This window comes from Trachurus japonicus, chromosome 19 (assembly GCF_045865225.1).
Source record: "Trachurus japonicus isolate A0001 chromosome 19, Traja_1.0".
NCBI lineage: Eukaryota > Metazoa > Chordata > Actinopteri > Carangiformes > Carangidae > Trachurus > Trachurus japonicus.
This window is the reverse complement of record NC_140925.1, coordinates 25346860-25359217: the sequence shown is the minus strand read 5'-3', so window position 1 is coordinate 25359217 and position 12358 is coordinate 25346860. Positions and strand designations below refer to the sequence as shown.

The 12358-nt window shown below is 40.9% G+C and overlaps 1 protein-coding gene across 4 annotated transcripts in view; it reads right to left on the bottom strand.

The window, feature by feature from the left end:
• ccdc186 (coiled-coil domain-containing protein 186) overlaps positions 1 to 12358 on the bottom strand; it is a 30297-nt gene that overhangs the window by 14699 nt on the left and 3240 nt on the right. For all 4 annotated transcript variants that reach the window (XM_085760781.1, XM_085760782.1, XM_085760784.1 and 1 more), the window contains exons 4-12: positions 11163 to 11291; positions 9025 to 9237; positions 8590 to 8709; positions 7728 to 7832; positions 6875 to 6973; positions 4274 to 4360; positions 4043 to 4185; positions 2232 to 2487; positions 1908 to 2097 (exon numbers count right to left, since the gene is read on the bottom strand). In XM_085760781.1, the coding sequence (XP_085616907.1) occupies positions 1908 to 2097; positions 2232 to 2487; positions 4043 to 4185; positions 4274 to 4360; positions 6875 to 6973; positions 7728 to 7832; positions 8590 to 8709; positions 9025 to 9237; positions 11163 to 11291 (1342 nt within the window). The remainder of the gene's footprint in view (positions 1 to 1907; positions 2098 to 2231; positions 2488 to 4042; positions 4186 to 4273; positions 4361 to 6874; positions 6974 to 7727; positions 7833 to 8589; positions 8710 to 9024; positions 9238 to 11162; positions 11292 to 12358) is intronic.

Sequence of the window (12358 nt, the reverse complement as noted above, 5' to 3'; positions counted from 1 at the left end):
CAAACAAGGCAGAAGCCCTCAAGAAGACACAGTGAAAGTCAAAGCCAAGCATCACTGCTCAACTGAAGTCTGTGAGTTTCCCTCTGTGAAGGTGTCTACCTGAATAAATGTGGTGTTGCTTTTGAAGAAGACTGATTGCTCAGCAAACCTTGCAACCGTGCATAAACAAAAGGCCTGAAAATGACTTCAATGTAGTCATAAAGTTTAAGTACAAAACTGATGAATGATCACAGGCGGTCTTCTGCATACATGATGAGAGCACTGAACTTCATGCTTTCCAGAGGTGTGTCCACAGAACAAAGCAGGGGAGTGTGGCTCACTATACATGGTATAATCCAAGCTCAGCATGAAAGAAACACTGGCGCCTATGTGAACACACCCATCTTTCTTGTTTCTTATCACCTGAACATTCCCCGCCCAAGCTGCTCGTGTAGTCTGACGTTACATCCTGAGTGTACTTATGACATATTATGTCTTTATGTCTTACCTCGTACCTCACAGCTGAAATAAAATACTTTTTATAGTAATCCTTAGGGGTGTCAACAATAATCGATTCGGCGATGCATTGCAATGCGGGACATGCACGATTCAGCATCGATGCGGCAACGTGCCATAATCGATTATGTCACTGTTTATTTTCTGGCCTCAAATAAAGTTGTGAAGTTTCAATTACCTCCGGGGGCATTTCCGTAGCAACGACATGCGCAGCCTGTAGCTACATACTAAGCGGCAGGCGGCAGCACCAGCAGTAGCAGTGTTGCCGCTGGCTTTCTTTTTCCTTTTTTTTTTTTTCACCCGCGGTCCGGTTGAGAATTAATTAATTAACGCTCGTTAGTCCGGCCGTGTCGGGTCCGAGACTCAACAAGCCGGTCGGGTTTTACCGTTACTACAGGCAGTATGCCCGTTTATCACCAATAAACACAGTAGAGGAGGGGGAGTGACTGAGCTCAGGCTGGGGGTCTCTGATGCAGAGAGAGAGAGAGAGAGACCTGCCGTGCCGTGTAAAAACAACCACAACAGAAAGTGTCACGACTTCCTGTATCGGGCCCTTCAAAATAAAAGCCCCGTAGTCTTTCATATAGTTAAGTCATATTGATTTTGAGTTAATATTGACAAGACACGGCTCCAAAGGTTTGTTTGTTTTTTCCTGCGACCAATCGACCAATGAAATTTTGGTCGGCTAATTTTTTGGGGAAGCCCTAGAAGTGATTTCTGTTTTCTTTTTCAGGTTTTAAAATCCCATATCCAATACCTGTACCATTCAATTTTATTTTATTTTATGACATTTATGTCAAAGATACAGGAGAGTGATAATACATAGCAGCCGATAAAATCTGTTGTTCAATATTTCATGTCTGATGAAAAATTTGCCATGTTGTGTGCAGTAGAATTTTGATGCATTGCAATGCATCGCAATGCATCGGAGAATCGAATCGAATCGAATCGTTACCTGCTGAATCGTGAGGGCAGTGCCAATGCACACCCCTAGTAATCCTGTCATAATATTTTTTACAAATCAGCTGCTTTCCTAAAAAAACACGCCGAATGATAAATCTAGACCAATACCAATATGTTCACTTACTATAAGGTACAGGTAGCATCACTTTCATAATGTACTGACCCTGGATAAAGGCTTTGATGTCTCTTAATAGCACACACTTTCACTTTGTATTTGTTTGTAAAAATTACTTCTCCTTGGATGTATCAAACACACCATTGTACTGTATATACTGTCTTCAATTTACAATGAATTTCTACCTGTACTGTACAGACATATTATAGAAATCAATAACCCATGTTTATTGATAGATATCTTCCATAAAGCCTATAGATTTTGCCACCTCCTCCCTGGTTTACACGGTTCTGGACCATAATGGAGCAGCATGAATATCTGATGGTTTCCCGACCTTGTGTTAGTTGTTTTGTCAGGTCCTTGATGTTGGCAGCTTGTTTCCTTTTTTGTGTCACCAGCTCGTCTCTTAGCTCTTCAACTCTGGTTTTCAGTTGTGCCACCTCTGCCTGCAGTGCTGTACGTGCCTCCTGCAAGCCCTGCACCTCCTGCTGCCTCAGCACCTCTTCCTGCTTCAGCTGCCGTGACTGCACGATTAGTGGAGAGAAATGAGAAAGAAATTAGATCAATAATGCATCAGCAGCACTGACAGAGCGCTAAGATGTTGTGACAATGGCTGTTTGTACAAACAAACAAAATCCAAACACGGCAATTCCCCAACCTTGTCATCCAGGAGCCTGCTGGTCTCTTCCTGCTTTGCTTGGAGCTCGGTGAAGCTGCTGGTGAACTGGTCCAGCTGAGACTGTAGTGCGTTGCTCTCTGACTGGAGCTGGGCGTTCTTGCTGCTCAGCTTCTCGGTGAAGCCCAGTAACTCAGCTTCACGCTCCCTGCTGCCTTGTACATCACGCTGGAGGTCGGCCATCTGGTTGGTCTGGCCGTCCACTTCCTCCCGAAGAGACGTGATCTCCTGCGCGTCACTGTGTGGAGAAAAAGAAATTTGACATGTTAATAAAGATAAGACAGCAGCTCATGTTAATTAGACATTCACTTAAGAAATTCCCTGTGTGCGAAATTCATACTATTAAGGATACATTAATATTATATAAATATATCATTTGTAAACACATCATTGACACAAACAATCCAGTATGAAAATTATCACACCCAAAAATAAGTTACAAACAGCTGATCTTAAGGACAGGAATGCTTGAAACACAAGCACATATAAAATTTAACCCAGATGTTGCATGTAATCAGTGACAAATTCAATAAGCTTGTTCTTATCTACATTTATAAGGACTACTTGCAATGAATGGCACAGTCTTCACTGACAGTGATGTTGTTTATGGACTAAAGAAGTGGTGGCACAAACTTATTTTGCTCTTGCCAATAACTAAAAACGTTGGTGCTTGTGGAGGATAAAAAATAAAAAAAACTTTGTGCGGCTAAAAATGAAAGCCAGGACAAAAAAGAAAAAAGAAAAAAAATTGAGAAGCTTTTGCATAAATCAATTTGGGTCGGCGCCACCTACTTATGGCACTCTGGCAGACGCAGAAAGCAGCATTTCAAAAAGTGGAGAAGTTTCTCTGTCAAGTCATCTGCACATGGCCAGCAGAGCCACAAACCCACAGAGGGACCTGAGTCCCTTTCTGCCCCGTGTGCTATATCCATCCCTGGCCTATCTTTAAACGCTCTGTTAAGATACTTGGGAGAAAAAAAACTAATAAAAAAAAGGGGACAAGAACTACATCATAACCTGCACAGTTGTATTAAACCCACTTCTGTCTGAATGGTGATAAAAGAAGCATTGAAACCACCACCACACCATCCTCAAATGTCAGGAGGAATATCTTTAAAACACACAATGTACGTATATTTTAGCTGATCTGAGTAACTCACTGACATTTGAAAATAAGTGCTTCCATGTCATATTGTCTTTTCCCAAAATGCAGTGGGGCTACTGAGTCCTCTGTTATCAACAAACCAACAAGCAACAACAATGATTAAGTGTTATCAAGTGTTGCTGTGGTTGTAATCGAGCTTGTTAGCTGGACTGGTTTGCCTGCCATATTTCTGTGCTGGCATAGAAATTCAGATTCAGTCGTGGAGCCTACAACGTTTCTGAACTAGGATTTTCTAGGAACAGTGGAAAACCCAAGACACTGAAATTTATGGCTAGAGCATGATCAAATTCAGTAACACTACAGTGACAGATTTTTATTTGTAAATGCTTACATTTACAGCAAATTGAAGCTGTACTCAGCAGCACTTTTTTTGGGGGGGGGGGGGGGAATTACAAGTGTTACTTATTGCAGCAGAAAAACAACCCAGCACCACTAAATGAGAAAACTAAGATGTGATGGGGCAACACTTAAAAATGACTGTGCAAATTAATGATCCCATAGTCATTTCCTTCTGCTTTTGGACATGCAGTACTGTCCTATGGTGTGTACTATTGATTTTACTCTTCAGTTAGCTTTTACTGTAAGCACTGTTCCTACATGATTAATGTGTGCGCGTGTGCGTGTGTACCGTTCATGCTGCTCCTGGAGCGCCGTGATCTCGTCCAGCTTTTCTCTCTGCCGGCCGATCTCAGCTTTCTGCCTGTTGATGATCTCCCTGTACTTGTTCAGCTCGTCCTCCCAGCGTGGACGCTCGTCCTCCAAACACTTTAACTACACAACAACAACCACTTATTGAGCTGAAGGCCTGCTGATATCATTCACACACACGGATGGTGAAGCACTTATCTGTATAACAAACCTTGGTGCGTAGTGTATCCAGCTCATCCATGCCTTCTTTGTAAGTCCTCTTCAGGTCGTCCAGCTCTTTGGCCTTCACTCTGTGTACCTGCCAAATGCATTGAGGTCTACATTAGATATTTACCCATTATTATGCATTTTCCTCTGAGCCCACTATAAGCGGTTTCTGTCTCTAAATCTCTAAATCATGATAATAGAAGCAGCAGACCTAAAACTAAAAAAGGTTTTCCGTCTGCCAGTTCAAATTATGATTAAAAAAACAAACATTTAATATCCATTGCCAGTTCAACTCAGTGGTTTTACACATCAACTTAAACCTCAGTCACACTTAATGGAACACATTTCTTCTTAATGAAAAATCTTACAGTAGCATCATTTCACTGCAGATGCATTTCCTGGCAATGCGAGTGTTGCATTCATTAAAGTTATTTTGCTCATGCACTCATTAAGCGTGTGAAAGCAAAGCTTAATAATGTTTCGTCTCATGTTTTTAAACAAAACCATTAATGGCACTAGAGCTCGTCAACTTTTCTGAGAAGCTATTAGCAGCCCGTGGTATCCAGGACAACAAGTCAGTAAAGGAGATGCTTGCGAAATTCACCATCCATTTCCTAAATTCATCCCTTCAGCGTTGTAATGTAAACTCAGTTGGTTCATCTGTGATGTTTATGACCGAGCTGCATCTTTACTCGAGCAAAACACACACACTAAAGTAAACAAAGGCATGGACTAATCAGCTCATCAGTAGGGTTTACATGTGCCAAAACTGATGTTCTGGCACAAACAATAGTATGAGTGTATATATTTGCAACAAAATGTATGTCACGATATTAAAATCTCAGTTAGAGAAATTTGTCAAAATTCAGATGTAAATTCAGTATTTTACATCTTAAAAAATGTTATGGCTTATAAACACCCTGGAGAGATAAACCAAACTGTGGAATGATGGCAGGAAATGGGTGATGTCTTCTGGGTTGTTGTTAATATGCACAGCATCATATTGATTATTTCTAGGTCACTTATTTTTAAAGCGAGGTTCCCCTCAGAATGGGTCAGAGAGAAAAACAGGCCATTGTGTTTGGAGTGAGTCCATGTCTGTGCCTGTGTGCATGCGTGTCTTTCTGCCGAGTCCATGTGCCAATTCGTTACTCATCCCTAGTTAAGACAATTACACCTCTCAAACTAATGACCACAGCTGAAAATAAACATTTTTACTAGAAAGGCTGGCATTAATGCCATCAATAAAAGGCTGAATAATGGCCTGGCAGAGCAGAATGTATAGGGGTGTGAATGTGTACGAAAATATGTACACGTGTACACTGTGCATTTTTTTTCGTGTACACGTGTACACGCTTCAGGACCACTATAGGTTGCTATAGCCTTATTTTTGTTTAGTCTGATATGCGCAGCCGGTGGAAGCACTGACACTGCAGCCACCGTGCCGGTGTTACACCGGAGCGGAGGAGACCCGACGGCGGATTCGTCCCGCCCCCCTCCTCCCCCCCGACACGCACCGCACCGGTCCGTGGAGAGATCCGTCCGGTGAGCGTTCAGAGTCGACCACCGTACCCCCCCCCCCCCGGTCTCGCTGACCTTCGCGGCCCTCCACCCTTCCTGATCCGCCGCAAGCTGCAAGAGCCCCGCGCAGCCCAGTCTCTCCCTCCTCTCCCACACTTTAGCACCTGTCCGCGGCTACAGCTTGGCTCGCTCCACCGTCCTTTATTTTTGAAGTATAACTAATAATAATGCAACGTGTAGCCTAACTATACACACGTATGAGTGATCAGAACAGTAAATTGTTTACGCTACTTTTAAAAGGAGTAATAAGTCATTTAAAACGTGTAGCGAGCCGAGCCGACACGGTGCAGCCCAGGACAGGAGCTGAAGTGCGGATGAGAGGAGTGGACAGACCGGGCAGGAGCAACCAGCCCAGAGGCGTCTCGTCAGTCCTTGGCCGTCTTCAATGTCTCGAGACACAATCTGTTTCAGGTTATTTGTTTGTGTTTAGGGAGGCTATATTTGCATAGAATATTTTTTGGCAACCAGAAAAGCAATGTTGGACCCGGCGTTTATTTCGGATGGGTGTTTACGGTTTACTCGGTGGTGGCGTCATCACACTCGCTCGCAAAAAAAAAAAAAAAAAAAAGACAAGAAAAAAAGGAAAAAAAAAAACGCACATTTTGTCTGAAGGAGGGAAGCGCGTCACAGCATCATTTTTTATTAAATCATAGTTTTCTCTAAATTAAGACAGTGTGAGGGACTATTTTTCACCCAGGCCCCAAAATGTATGCTATGTAAAATAAATAAATAAAAAATAAATAAATACAAAAAATTGCGTGTATCGTTTAGGGATTTTTTACTAAACGTTTACAGTTTCATTCCGTGTAAACGTTTACACGTGTACAAAGTCACACCCCTATATGTAATTCAGAATTGAGAACAAACGTGTATTACAGTTTAGTGGGTATTTCTGGTGGACTGTCACATAGATAAAAATAAATAGAAAACAGTAAGCATATAAACTACTCATGTTTTGGTATTGTTGCTTTGCTTCATATTGTGGAAATTAGACATGTTTGTATGTTTGCACAGTGGTCGTCACCTCTAGTTGGTCGGTCTGCTCCTGTCTGTGTTTCTCCAGCTCTCCTTTGGTCTCTCTCAGTTTAGCATCCAGCTCGTTGGACTTGAGCTCCTCTGATTCCTGGAAGACATGGGGGTTATAAGATCGTTAAAAAAAAAGATAAGGTAAAGTACATATAGCTGGGTGATGGGGAGAGTTCAATGGCTGAGAGAACAGCAGAGTTATATGGAGAAGACTAGTTTGATAATAACAATGAGGCACCAACTCACAATCAGAATAAAGATCTCAGTTGTTAATTTTTATTTTCTCTCTCTTTAATGTGTATATTACAGGATAATTTCCCTTTTTAATATGGATGAAAATACATATTGCTAAGATTTGATATATGCCTTTGTTTTTGGGGGAATTTAATGGAATGAGTTGTTTTTATCTGGATGTCTTGTGTGACTATACGCTGCCAGCGAATCACACTGCCAGCTTTGTTTATATATTCTGTGACACACTAGCGATGAAACAGCGGAAGCTGAAACTACACTCGAACCACACAGAGAAAACATAGGCAGCTCTTTACTACCATCATAAGGTACAAATGAAAACTGCCATTCTCCTGCAGCAGATCATCATCAATCATGTTTATGTAAATTTAAATTTGCACACTGAACCGTATCTTCACATTTAATTTTTGATCATCTTTGACCAGTTGGCTGAGAGTTAACCAATTGATTGCAGCCAATAATAAAAATACTGATTAGCACACAAATTAATCCATATCCTTACTCAGTCAAAAACCCTACACCCAGACAGATATTCTCTCTTTGCTTAACATCCTTGGTCATGAACAAACTGATACTCCTACGTCACAACTATCACAGACCTGGTATGTTCGGATCATGTCCTGGCAGTTCTTGCGGATCTGTTCAGTCTCCTCTTTGGCCTGGGCCAGCTTAGATGTGGTCTCTCTCAGTTTGTCTTTAGTTTCCTGCACACACAGAAACATAAGCATGGCTTTGTAAGTGTAAATCTAAAAGACAGGGCATTTCTCTTCCAAGCAAAGCCTCCACTGTCTTCTTTTACAAGCAAATACACATGTGCAGACAGAGTGATTTATACAGACATCAACCACACAAACGGCCACGGAGACAAAGTCAGCTGCAGTGGCCTTGAGCGACTACGGGCGTTTTGCTTTCTTTCTATCTGTTTATAGTTGTGCATTTGCTCGGAGGCGCTTGAAAATAAAACCCATTATTTTGTAATAGAAATTTTCAAAAATAGCTAAAGTGTTAATGATGATTTCCTTGCAGGATCATTACTGTACCATTTTCACCTCTTTTCATTTCACCCCCCTCAATCAAGAGGCCCATCTAATCATGTTTTTTTCATGGGGTGGCTGCAGATGAAATGACTGAAGGGAATGTTGTTTGTGTCCTGGAAATATAAAACAGGCGCACATGTTTGATAAACAACAGGGGTGGTGAATGAAGGAAATCTACATTAACCTGTACAGTAACAAGTATATTGTTACAAATTCATTTGTTATACACTGTAAACTGGAGCTGCAACAACTTCACATATTCAGCATATTTGCCATGTAAATGTTTAGCTGTTTGCATTTAGCATATCATTTGATTAAAATTTGAATACCCCATGTTCAGGTGTTTTTTTCTGATATGTTAAATAAAAGAATATTTCCTATTCTAATGCCAAGGCTGGAGAGATAATTACCACAGTTGCATTACCTTGTGTGAGTCCGCCTCACTCTTGAGTTTGTTCTGGGCCCATTTGACCTTGATAAGATGCGAGTTGATCTCCTCCTTCAACTTTTCCCCCTCTCGGGTCAACCTGCCAACCTCACCATCCTGTGGGGAGAGGGGGTTAAGTGAAGCAGGAATAATACAGGACTGAGTTACTTGTATAACATGACTAAACGTTTTCCCCTTGCTTGTGTGTGAATATTTATACAGTGCAGAGAGGACATATTTCAAGTAGGATGTCCATCTAATGTAACAAAACTAACCAGCATGATTAAGACTACAAGAAACTAAAATTCCTATGAAGTCTGAACATGATAAACAAAGCACAAAATAATGAGTGGGACAGCTTTATAATGTTTATACTATTTCTAAATTGATGAATGCATTAAGCACAAGCAGATACATCAAAACTTGTTTTACCTTAGCATCATACAGCTGCTGTAGTCGGCCTTTGTCCTGAGCCAGCTGGTTTCCTCTGAGCGCCTGGCGGTCCACTTCCTTGGTGGCTTCCCTCAGCTTTTTCTCCAAACCCTCTTTGTCCCGTCTGAGGTCGAGGGCCTCTTTTTCTCCTCGCACATACTTCATCACCATGGCCTCCTTCTCCTGACGTGCCTCCTCACACTTCTTGTTTGCCTGTGGTAGTTGTTGATATAATAAGACAGGTTTAGAGCATTTCCCACACTTCAGCCACTCAGCTGTTTATACTGTCAGGCTGAAAACAAGACCAGAGGAGAGTGACAGTTCCCTGGGAGTCCTTAAAAGGAAACTGCTGAGGAAAAGATGCATAGTTTACTCTGGCAAGTCTGCTGACAACTTCAACCTGGAGTGGCACGAGTGATGAAACATGAGCAGCTGGATGAAAAGTTAGAACTGCTGACATACTGTATTGTCAGTGAGTCCATCCATCTTTACAAACAGCGCTGACATGGTTTCTCTTGGCAGTGATAGCACAAATCCAACTGCCACATTTCACTGTCAGTGCAATAATAAAGTCTGTTATTCTAAGATGCACCTATATTAAAATGTCAATACTTACTACTGTGGCAACAATTATTCTCATTTATTAATTTGTAGACTATTTTCAATTGACTGTTTTTTTTTTAATCAAAAAGAAAAAGTCAGAAAAGTATGAAAAATCTCAAGTACACCTGGGACACAGACTGTTCACTCTGAATTTGATTCTTTCATTGCTTTACCCACAAGTCTCACACCTGAGTGTTCATTCCTCATTCCAACGAGAGGCTCATGTGCCATTTCTCAGTTGGTCAGTTTAATGTTCCTGAGTTCAATCTGCCCAGGAATAACTTTACAAACCGTTTCACAGATGCTGCGTCGGCTTTTGTGCAGAAGATATCACAGCGTCTACTTTAAATATAAATTAATACTTTTGATGAAAATAAAGCAAAAAAATAAGATGAAAGAAAGCCTCAGGTGGCATAGAGATGCTACAGTATTAAACAACATGAGAAAATGTTTCAAACCTCTGGGGCAAAAGCTGATTAGGACTAGGTCACCATCTTAACGCAGGGGAGGACTGATACATGTGACAGTGTAGAAAGGGATGACCGAGTTCAAGATCTACCTCATGCAGTTCACTGAACAGTGAAATTAAAAATTGTGAGGTGTGACAAAACTGTCAAGAGGAAACCGGGTGTCTAAACTATTGGATGAAAAATGTGCTTTCCTGCACTATTCGCTTATCAAGTGATTCAATCTGCAATAACACAAGTTTGGTGTGCCAGGACTTTGACCGTTTAGCTGCTAACTTTATGCAAACCTCTTCAAAGATGTTGAGTACCCCAAAAAATATTTTGGCCTGTTGTGAGCAACCATTGTTTAAGCTATTGCAGCTTCAGCAACTTTGTTTATCTTAAGATAAACAGAACATCTTTATCTCTGGTGGTGGTGCATAGGTATTTAATCAATTTATAGACAAGATCCTAAAAAATAGACAGACACTCAGCCACAAGTTTGGCAGATATTAATGCAGCCAAAAGTGCCAATTAATGATAACATTTATCACAACACAAAGATGACGTATTGAGAATCCACTTCCTCCAGTATGCAGAGTATATACTGTATGCATTTATTGACATTATGTGTGTTGGGGATGATTAAGCTATATTGTGGTTTGAAATGTCTTCATTAACTGTCTGGCGTTTGCTGCTGTTCATTCATCTCTGCCAAGCTGTTGGCTCAGTGGGATATCTCTGACCACAGAAGCTGTAGCCTGAGCTCATGACTGCATTAATACATTACTAAGGACAGGGTGAATGCAAGAGTAAGACTGCTAAAATTTCAATTTATTGAATCAGATGCCTGTAAAGTAATCTATAAAACTGGAAAAACGGCTGTGTTGATTGTTTTGCAAGTAATAACACTGTGGGTTAGTGTGACAAATGTCATCCTTGGCCTTAGTTAAGCAAAAAAAAAAAAAACATTGTTACAACTTAAAATGGACAAGACCAGACATGTAAAAAGGGTCACACCGCTGTGTGTATGTATGTTGTGTGACCAGCTTATCAAGACGTCTCAGAGTATTTAGGTCCCTGTTATACCTGTTCTAGCCGGTAAGCCATCTCCTTCTGCATCTGCTGGAGGGCAGCCTTAGCTGCCTGGTCCTGGTGAATTAGCTTATCCCTCGACTCCCTCAGTTCTTTCAGTAATTCATCCAACCTGCCCTCCAACTGCAGGAACAGGGAAAACACAGAGTAAATAACTTGCAGGGCAGCACGCAACCTTGGACCACACCCAGGTAAACCTGCTACACAGTATGACATCTGAAAAGAAAATGCTGCAGGCAAAAATCAATTTAGACAGCACAGGAAGGAGAAGGAAGTTTGTTCTACAGCTCAAAATCAAACACTTTTATCATCAAAGAAGAAATGTGTCTATTGAAATAGGCTTAAATAATCCCTAACAACAGAAAAGACCTTTTATCTAACAGTTAGGTTTAAACTGTTTATTTTAAAAGAATCAGTAGTAATAGTAATAGAGATTTAATATATCAAGTCTAAATCTAAGATAGGGGGAAATAAATACAGTAGCGCTATGCATACAATTAACGTAGATAATAGAAATCCATCCTACACCCTTTGGCTCGCACAATGCTCAAACAAATGCTGTCTCGAAGAGAGCATGAATGAATTATTGTTCCTTCTGTGGCAACAGCGTTGCTGGACCACTTGTGTTTTGGAGAGCCTGGTATATGATATGCTTTTTAAAATCAAAGTGCAGGAGAGAAACGTACACAAAAACACACAATGCATTGGAAAACGAACGATTCACACAAATGGATACAGCCTTTGATGCACATGTGGTCTGTTGAATAAGGACTCTCCCCACCAGGTTGCTTTGTTTGACTTCCTTAATTGCCAGCTATACAGGGCTAGACCCCAGATTTAATTGAATTGGAGTGTCAGTGCGACTGGTGCTGCCACACATCATTTATCCTCTGGTTTATCCTCTGACTGTTCAACACTCAGCATTGGCACATCTCCAGTCCAAAATGTACATTTTTTAAATTCATTATCCAAAATGAATAATTCAACCATTAAACATATGTAACTAACTCATTAAAACCAATGTTACACGAGCAGTTTCTGTATCTTAGATGAGGAAATATTTTAATAACACATATTTTTTAAATGGTGCTGAACTGAGAATCTAATAAGCAATCAGTCCTCTTATCAGACGGCTGTGATAACGAGCGCTACCACTACACTGTACACTAACAATTAAGTAATTCAAAATG